General features: G+C 36.4%; 1 protein-coding gene across 2 annotated transcripts in view; it reads right to left on the reverse strand.

Annotated features, from left to right (window-relative positions):
• The window catches only part of LOC110460575 (sodium- and chloride-dependent betaine transporter-like), a 67,496-nt gene that overhangs the window by 16,578 nt on the left and 40,546 nt on the right, over positions 1-10,372 (reverse strand). For both annotated transcript variants that reach the window (XM_021513555.1, XM_021513556.1), the window contains exons 4-7: positions 7,469-7,772; positions 5,780-5,912; positions 2,307-2,441; positions 2,069-2,172 (exon numbers count right to left, since the gene is read on the reverse strand). In XM_021513555.1, coding sequence (XP_021369230.1) covers positions 2,069-2,172; positions 2,307-2,441; positions 5,780-5,912; positions 7,469-7,772 — 676 coding nt within the window. The remainder of the gene's footprint in view (positions 1-2,068; positions 2,173-2,306; positions 2,442-5,779; positions 5,913-7,468; positions 7,773-10,372) is intronic.

Genomic DNA, 10,372 nt, shown 5'->3' on the forward strand with positions numbered 1-10,372 from the left:
TATGGACAAAAATTAGCCTACCCCACTCGACTTACATTATTGGAACAGCTTATAGACCAGAAAGCTCTATCCTACCGTTTTGGGAAAATTTAAGGTCATCTATAAATAATGCTCTTGATATATCTCCAAATGTTATAGTAACAGGGGACTTAAATGTTGACTTCTTCACTGCTTCAAATAATCACGTTCTTTTTGACATCATTAACTCCTTATCACTAACTAATGTTATAAAAGATTCTACTCGTACTGGACGTACTAGATCTAGCTTACTAGATCCTATACTATCATCTGACTCTATTTCTTGTATTGACTCTTCTGTAATTTCTGTTGATAGATCATTAAGTGACCATGATGGCTGTACTGCTTCCGTAAATCTTCCTTGTCTTTTTAAACCAGTCTATAAACACGTAAGGTTTGGCAGTACAAGAGTGTAAATTTAGAAAAATTTAATGAACTTATATCTAATCATAATTGGATAGAAACTTTTTATAATCGTGACTCAGTTAATTTAGCATGTGATCGATTTACGAACATTCATCTATCTTTTGCCAATGAATGTATTCCTAGTAAGGAAGTAAATATAAAACCTAATGATAAGCCATGGATGACCTCTGAGATTAGAAAAAACTTAAGAATTAGGGATAGATTACATAAAATAGCGAGGTCAACAAAACGTTTGGTAGATATCAATAAATTCAAATCACAGCGAAACAAAGTAAATAATATGAAAAAGCATGCACGTGTTACTTTTTATGAAAATGTTTATGATATTATTGATGGGTACTCATCTTCTGATCCTAAGTCCTATTGGAAATTAATTAAAAGGTTAATTAAAACGTCTGATACTTCACAACCTATACCCTCCTTAGTCGATCCTATTACTAATGACATAGTTACTAGAGATGAAGATAAAGCTGAATTATTAAATAACTATTTTTGTAGTATTACTAGAGTAGATGACAGTAACACGGATGTCCCGATTATTGTGCCAAAAACTGACAAAAATATTAGTTCAATTAGATTACATTCAACTGAAATACGCGATGTTCTACAGATATTGAAGCTCGGCAAGGCCTCGGGTGGGGATGGAATCAGCCACCATATGCTAAGAAATACTGCTTGCACTGTTTGTACTCCGCTCGAAATAATATTTCATATGTCCTTATCAACAGGGATTTATCCAAATAAATGGAAATTAGCATGAGAATGAGAATGATGTCACTGGAATCATAAACGCACAAAGAATGTCGTCACTGAAAATATAAACGCACACAGAATGGCGCCACTGGAAAATAAAAATACATAAAGAATGGCGACCCAGGAAATCGAAACATACACAGAATGGTGTCACTGGAAATATAAATACATTCAGAATGGCGCCACTGGAAATATAAACATACACAGAATGGCGTCCCTGAAAATATAAATACATACAGAATGGCGTCACTGGAGCAATAAATACATACAGAATGGCGTCACTGAAAATATAAATACATGCAGAATGATCCACTGGAAATATAAACATACACAGAATGGCGTCACTGGAAATATAAATACATACATAATGGCGTCCCAGGAAATATTAACACACACGGAATGACTTCACTGGAAATAAAAACACCAAGTGTACTTCATGGACAGGGGCCGTATACACGAAATTGTCCTTATGTTCAAACTCAGATTCTGTGTTGAAGACCAATTGTTCGTTTCACTGATAGCTTAATGGAAAAAAGTAAGCTTTGTCTAACATTTTGAGACATTAAAAACAAGCAAAATACTGTTTTCTATTTTTATATAATCGAGTTACAAGAAAGTTGGCTTTCGCACAGAATCACTGCTTGAGCAAGATTTATATTTAAAACCTGGACCACAATCGATCAAAGGAAGTCAAATGGGTGTGGGAGTCGTTCTGGCAACAAGATCGATCTATTGCCCTAAATTGGTGTGTTACACGGTTCTGTACGCATGCAAAACCTAATGATTTGCTTATTTATTAAAAAGTGTTTGGAAATAGTTTTGAATCTTGAATACTTCAAGCAAGTACAGAATTGGACATCTAAATACTTACCCCATACACTTGTTGTTGAACTTGCTGAAGCTAGCCATGGTGAGGACCCCGCCCCAGGCCGGTCCCAAGGAGTAAAACACCTGCAGTGCTGCCTCAAACCACACCTACAAAACCGGACAGGAACAAGTTTATATACCAAACGACACCTACAGTACACTGTACTAAAATATTGATATACCATTTAACATTATATATCGCGAAAATATATCCATTTACCACATCATGTAAAATTGATTACCTGAAACTGCGTCAGTCTACTGAAGTCTGGTTTAATATAATAGATTATACCATCGATAGCGCCATCTAGTGTCAAACTTCGGACAAGGATCACAGTCAACAAAACGTAAGGAAGGGTGGCCGTCACGTAAACTACCTGTTAAACAGAAAGGTACACAGCGTATTACTAAAGTATTGAGATATCTTTCAATCAATGTCTTATTTTGGTAAGAAGTGAAAACAAAATCTGTCAAAAGTTTGTCGATTAAAACAGTCATGATATTTTCAAGTATTTGAGGTTCATTTTATGTTTGATATATAACACCAGTCTACACAGTAACGTTATCACAAGATTATTTTATCATGTAACATAGGATTTGTCCAAATAGTCGCAACACTATTATACCCTCTGCTAACTTAAAGTATGCAAAACATTTCACCGTTCTATAAAAGAAAATCTTGTTGTTTTCATTGGTTCATATTTCAGCTGCAAAATTCTGCATTGTGTTTAATTTCCAATATGAAACTGCGCGCAAAACTTATCAGGTAAAATATGAATCACTCAAAGCTTAACATAATGCGTGTCCAAAGGGAGATAGTTCCCATGGGCTTGGCGTGCTTTATCGAGAATTCCCGAAAAACAGACATAGTTTGCTCATGATCTCTTGTACATATTTTAGGTAGGATAATCTATAATGTAGTCAAAATAAACGATATTACTGTCACGTGATTGTCAATGTTCAGCTTTTAAAATCATGTCGTAGACTTGAGACACGCAATCGTTAATTAAGGAACCAGACCGGTGACGTAAAAAACCGATTGATCCAAAACATGCAACACATTTTATGAATTTAAGTTTGCCTCGAACAAAGCTCATGATTTTCTGAAATAAGCGAGAGCTTCGCTTCATTATTTGATAGTAATTGTAATGCTAACAAAGACACTATATCTCTACAATAGAAAGCGCCAATATATACCTCTGCGACAATACACAACGAAAAAATAACCGTAGCGTCAACAACTGAGGTTAAGATAAATTACAGCGTCAACACACAAGGTTCATAAATAGGTAAACATTTAACATCAATAAAGAATTTACGATAGTTTCGACACAAAATGACCGCAATATACATAAATGTATCCTAGATTTGACGTAATATGTTCCGCATATCTCTGTGACCATTGGCATTCAATATTCGGTTAAGTAACAGCTACTCTGTGAAATAGTTTCCTGTCCCGAGAATCCAAACTTTTGCCATATTCAATAAGGGTGTAAAAAGTGAAATGTTTTCGTCCACATCTAGACAATCAGTGCTGATGTTCCTTTATAAGGGACTGTTAGTTGATAGCAATGGCGACGCTGTGAACATGTTTATTAACCTTTTTTTATAAAAAGAATAAATTACAGTCTTGTAAGTGATGTATCTTTGTTCACACGAAAAACAACGACCTGTCTGTGACTGATATAGCGCACATTTATATATCTCTTATTAGTTTTATATTTGCGTAACTCGAGAACTATTGGATACGCATCGTGGAGGAATAATGGTTTTCACAAAAGAAGGAAAACTGTATAGCCTATGAGGTATGTTAAAAAAAGGTTAAACCAACAATAAATATGATAAGCACGTTTCAGACAAATTTATTATTAATTTACTATTTCGTATATCCAGTAACAAGGCCATCTGCGCGCACAACTTCTCATTATATACATATATGTACCACCTGGTGTAGGTGCAGTGTTAACCACAGTGGCGACAGATTCATTGGAGATTATCGCCTCGTGAAAGGCAGATGGTTTTTGACAATAAACCTTGTAACTGTCCAGCGTCTCATGGCTTAATGTCTGGGAGTGTACATTTTGCAACTGCATGAGTTCGGCAGAACGTCAATGTATCAGAGGAGCTATACGTACAGAGGACCCGATCTCAAGCTGGCTTCACGCAGACGGATCCAGAATGTTTGGTATCAATGGGAACAATGTTGAGTCGGAATGTGTCAGTAGACGTCTCATTTTGGGTAGGAAAGCTGCTGTGCAAAATCAGGGGTTGAACTGACTTACATTTTTATCACCCCTGAAATATTTCATGACTTAATCGAATGCTATATAGTGCAATCATTTGGACGATACAGAAACAAGTAGTTTAGTGTTAACCAAAAGAATCATGCAGCGGCGTAATGGTAAAATTGACCGTCATTGAAGTCTGTTGTCGCTCCTTGTGAGCTATAAAGGCATTTCTATGCCTAGGAATTGGTCAGTGTTTCCTCCTGAAATCAATCAAATAATTAACAACATGCGATTTTGTTATGGCATGTTTCGAGGTTGCAGGGGACGTGAGCGACTGAAACTATAAATAGAACCTCCCTGTGAGACAGTTTATGGGGGAAAACCTGCAATATAATTTATGGTCTGTTCTCAAATAAACAACTGCACGAACTACCTACGCTTCGCGATTGCATCATGAGTAAGTGTCACTAAGCAGATGTTTTCAATAAGTCACTGTCAGAGGACATTACCACATTTAAGGCGATGTTTCTCCTCCTTTCAGGAAATGTATACGGTATGAATATTTCTAAATATTTTCTTCAGGTTGGTAAGTATGGATTATGAGAAGTTCTTTTTACACAACCAATAAGATTTTCCATGTGACGTTTCGATTACTAGTACGATATGTACCTTCATCAGACGAATGACCAGTGAAGCGTATGCACACAAAGGTGTAAAATGTGTACGAGTTGTCCACAAAATCGATGTCGATTTCGGCTAGCTGTGAGCGTATGTACAATAGTTGTTATATATGTACCGAAATGACTCGATTCAGCTACGCTTTGTTTGAATATATCGCGGACTTGGCATAGCAACAGCCATGAAGCCCCACAAAACGCTCCGCAATATCCTATTACACCCTAAGGATAACACACCTAAAGAAAACGTCGCAGAATGCGTATACAAAATCGAATGTAAAAACTGCGACGCTTAGTATATTGGAGAGACTGGAAGGCGATTTGAGATGCACCTTGGGGAACATCGGAAAGATACAGAAACCCAAGAAGGTAGTAAATTCACAAGATCAGAAATGAAGCAGTCGGAGTCCAAAATAAATATATCGGCAATCACAGACCATGCCACACAGAAAAATGTGATTGACTGGGACAACTCCAAAGTTTTGGACAGAGAGAGCAATCTGTTCAAACGGCAGATGGGCTCAAAGACTCTCGCACATCTATGACCAAGTATTAAACAAAGCGTAGCTTAATCGAGTCATTTCTGTACATAAATAACAACTTTTGTTCATACGCTTATAGCGTAACCAAAAGATTTTGTGAACAACTCGTACACAGTTTACACCTTTGTGTGCATACGCTTCACTGGTTATTTGTCTAATGAAGGTGACCGTGTACATATCGTCCTAGTCATCGAAACGTCACATGGAAAATCTTATTGGTTGTGTGAAAAGAACTTCTCATAATGTATATGAAGTAAAATACCATTACCTTCCCGACCGATTTGACGCCCCTTACGATGCACACAAATGAAAGTGCGTATGCAAGGATTAACATGAGAACCGTGTGCCACTGTATTGTTCCCGGATCATCTATCCCACTGGAAATATTCAGGACCTTGTACCTGTTAAAATAAGTATCAGTTACTGTACTGCATAACTACACAAGTTTAATAACAACTCAACCGTTACATGAACAAATGATGATATAAATAAACAATTGTTAATATTTTTCGAATACATTTTTTACTCGATAAAGTGATTCGGTGATGATGAGTATAACAATATGTGGCTATTGGTTAGAAACAAAAATAAGATATGTTATGCAGGACAGGGACATTTGTTTTTTTCTGAAAACGTTTAATGGCCCATCATTGCATATGTGTTGAACGAAATGTTAGCGCTACCAAAGTAGCATATTATACAGTCTAAAACTATGTAAAATCATTATCCTGGGACTAGTTTTTTTCCGATGGATTGCTGTTCTGGATGGAAACAACAGCACTGTTTGAACACTTTGGACATCGCGCTTTCTATCGTTCAAAAATGAAATAATATATACATCTTAGCACACTACTGTTTACTCGACATATCTGCTTATATGACCTTATTATATGACTGGTGCTAATTCCCAGCCCTGATTGGAGGAGCGACGTCATGGGACGAGTCTGTAAATCTATTACAAACCTCGTTCTATGAACAGAAAAGTGTTACAGACCTCGACCTATTAATTGATAAGTGTTACAGACCGCTACTAAAAATAGGCCTAGGTGATTCCCCAGTCAGTCTGTAAATCTGTGACAAAGCACACTACCGAATTCAACTTCAAATGAATTATCATATCAAATTCTGAACCACGTAATGCTATTGCTGATGTCAATTGTGCAAATGATATTTACTTGAAATTAAATATTACTTGAATTGAATCTGAAATTGTGTATGTTATTTTGTTTTTGAAGTCCTTCCAAAATGGTCCGTGCCATCCGTGTGTTTATGACAGGAAAAAGATTAATCTCACTGTAAAATGTCATATAATAAAACAATTTTGGATTTCAGTTTCGGTCTATCGCTGAATTTCGGACCTGGTAAGAATAATGTTCACAGAGGCCGAATTGCATTTATTTGGCGTTAAACATTATTTACTAAAAACGGTTGCATACTAAATTATTCCCTCATTTTTTTTCCTTTGCAAATTAAAAACTGAATTCGAAATTAAACTTTTTCATTTTTCAGGGAAGTCAACAAAACAAAATCGGTCAACTATGTTATCAGCTCCTTGTAATTTGTGAACCGCTTTGAGACGACCTACGAACTAGGTTGTGATAAAGCGGTATATAAGAACCTCCAATTATTGTTATTATTATTATTTACATTGGAAAGTTGTGTAAGTCAACGTGTATATTAATAATACCAATTCTTACTATATCCCCAAAAGTTAAGCAAAGGCGAGAGGGCAGGCAACTTTAGAGCCTACATTATATTTCATGTAAGTGTCTCGTTTTTAAAATCATCAGTCTGCAATATTCTTTGATATTGTTATGTTTCAGTAAAACATGTTATACATTTAACTAAGAAAATTGCAACGAGATGACTTTGAAAATGAGATATTTTCTCGAGATAGGATGAAAAGCTCTTGTGTAATACTGAAATAGATAAAATGAAATTCTAGATCAAAACTTACTTCCAGAATTCTGTAGCCGCCGTTTGGATGCTTCCTGTCAGGTTTTTTCCAACTACAGATACGTTAGTTGGTGAGGTACTGCCGATTGTACTGTTATATACAGAGGAATTATGGGTAAAATTTGATGACACATCGCTAGCCGTCCGAAACACCACACATCTGTCTGTGTTCCACTCGTTATCACACGAGGCCCAGGGCAGAGTCGTGGCAAAGGAATATCCCAGGTAGTACAACACCCAGGCAAGCACCACTCCAACGTACCACGTGACGATCGCAGAAATAACAACCATCATGTATCCCAATCCTGTGAAAGGTACCAAAAAGGCTCAATTATATTATAACCATTGTCACTAATGTGAAATAATATTACATATAAAGCATGTGTTGCGATGCATTTCACAGAATTATGGGTATTCAAAAATTAGATTTAAAAAAAAATGGAAATAAGGAAATACAAATTTTGGAATCGAATTAAGGACCTTTTATATTTTAAAAACTACATTTTACTTATACCAATGATGCAATTTAGAGATTTTAAATGTATAGCATCAAACTGAGGTCTGAAATGTCTATGTAAAGCTAAACAGGAGAAGAAACTGTCGCCAAATATCCTGTCGTTAATACGCTTTTAAAGCGTATTAACGACAGGATATTTGGCGACAGTTTCCCTCGCGTTGCATTGAGAGTTACTAGCTATATCTATACCACAGTGAGTCGCTTTTATCTTTCCGAGCTCAACATACACTGTATAGTACAATGTTATTTGGAATGGCATTAAAGGAAACTTCATGCTTCCTTGCGCGGATTTCAGCTCCAGACTAAATGCTTAAAATGTAAGGCAACAACTAAAAGCCATTATTAATACGAGCAATGACCTATCTATGTGAGATAACTATAACCTTACAGCCTTTTACGTGTCAGACTACACCCAAAAGAGAGTTGTCAAATACGACGTTTGCCTAGTGTTTGGCAACTTGATTATCTATCTCCAGGATCCACCATCTTATCCTATAGGATGTGTTTTGCATTTTCTTTCATCCTTTCCCTAATCTTAGCCCCGGGGCGAAACAGGTAATTCACCCCTTTAGACAGAGAGCTCCAAACTACAAGATCGAGAACGATGTTCCTGTCTGACACTAGGTAAAAAACAAGGGGATTTCCCTGCCAGAACAAAAGCATTGCGTCACGTCAACAATATCAGATCACGTAAGATTACGCATAGGATTTGCTGAAAACCATGCAATCAATGCTAGTGTTTCCTGGAATTTAAGATTTTACCCAGGGCGAGAAGAATAAGAAATCTGGTAAAAAACACAAATTTAACAACCAAAATGTCATCTTGAAAGGTATGTCCATCGCCAGTATCAAGTGGTCGCTCAATTGCTGTTACGGTTTGTGGAAGCACAGGTCATTACAATGCACTGATGTTGCCACAAACCATATTGTACAAAGTAGAGTTGTTTTATTCTTTGTCCCAGAAACTGTTTGTTGAGGCATCAACAGAAAAAAATCACCTGATTCGGATGGAACCTAACATATAAGAAAACAGAAAGCGTTCAAATCTAAGATAATCACCACATGTGCATAAGAGCGTTTCTTATGATTTGTTAATGTCTAGCAGGTTAACGAACTTTGGTACTTTTGTCTGGTGTGTCCACACGTTTTTTCTGGTCCAAAACACTCTGGAGCACACAAAACAAAGGATCTGAACATACAATGAATATTGGTCCCACGATATATTTTAAGTAGCCGACGAATTTACTGACACATGAATAGGTTGAGGGATATATTATAAACTGCAACCTGATAAACTTTCAATTCATTGGAATTTGGTTATAAAGTGTATCAAAACGTAATGAAACAATACCGTATAACATGCACTGTAAGTATGTTATAAAGTAAATCTTAATGCAAAAAAACAAGGGAAATGTGAAAGTTCGAGCTTATGAAAACACACAGAAATATCAAAAAAATGATATTCTTTGTGTTTTGAAAATGAATGTTGTGAAATCAATAATTTTCGTGGGGTTTTTAAATTCTTATTTTTTGTTGTTGATAATCTTCATCCACGGATTCATAGGTCCATGAAGTTTGATCAAGCAATACTCAATTTAAGTGGGTATTCGTAATCGACTAATTTCTGTACCCAAAAAATGGTGCTTTGTCAGGAAACCACGACATTTAGGCCCTACGAATGTATCTGATATAACAATATAAAGGTTGACATGCATAGTTTTAACAATTGGATGTGTAATGGTATGCAAAAAAAGTTAAATTCAGACATCTTATCATGATACTTTACTCCAAGAGGTATGGTTGAACAGAATTATGGGCATACAATCGTAAATGTTTAAAATGCATTTCAATCATCAACAAAAACATTTAACATACTGACCAAGGACTGCTATTAACTGTGTATGTGTAGTTACAGTGTGAATGATAACCCTTTAATTTGAGGTTTTTGAAGTAAAACCAATTGTCATGATGTAATACTTACCATAACTTTAATATGCATATACAATACCTACACCCATCTTTGTAACCCAAAAACAAAAGATTCAAATATCCCTACCTCCCTGCCGTGACGTAACCCATATCTCGACGACAGAGCCACGGAGTGATCTTCCTTCCTCAAACCCCTTTTATGGAGCCTAAAGGCAGCCGGGATGAGGAGGCAAGGGGAGGAATACAGGGCGGGACTCCATAAAGTTATGGTAAGTATAACATCATGAAAATTGGTTTTACTACAGTAATAATTACCATAACTTTAGTATGCGAATTCGTCTTACCGTAGTGGAGGCTTCGAATCCAGGCAGACCAGGCTGACGGAATAAACTCGAGACATGCTCAAGGTAGGGAAAAGGTTCAATGACCCCCCCCTCCCCCCTAATAAAGCCCCGAAAA

The sequence above is a fragment of the Mizuhopecten yessoensis genome, unplaced genomic scaffold, assembly GCF_002113885.1.
Source record: "Mizuhopecten yessoensis strain PY_sf001 unplaced genomic scaffold, ASM211388v2 scaffold10439, whole genome shotgun sequence".
NCBI classification, from domain to species: domain Eukaryota; kingdom Metazoa; phylum Mollusca; class Bivalvia; order Pectinida; family Pectinidae; genus Mizuhopecten; species Mizuhopecten yessoensis.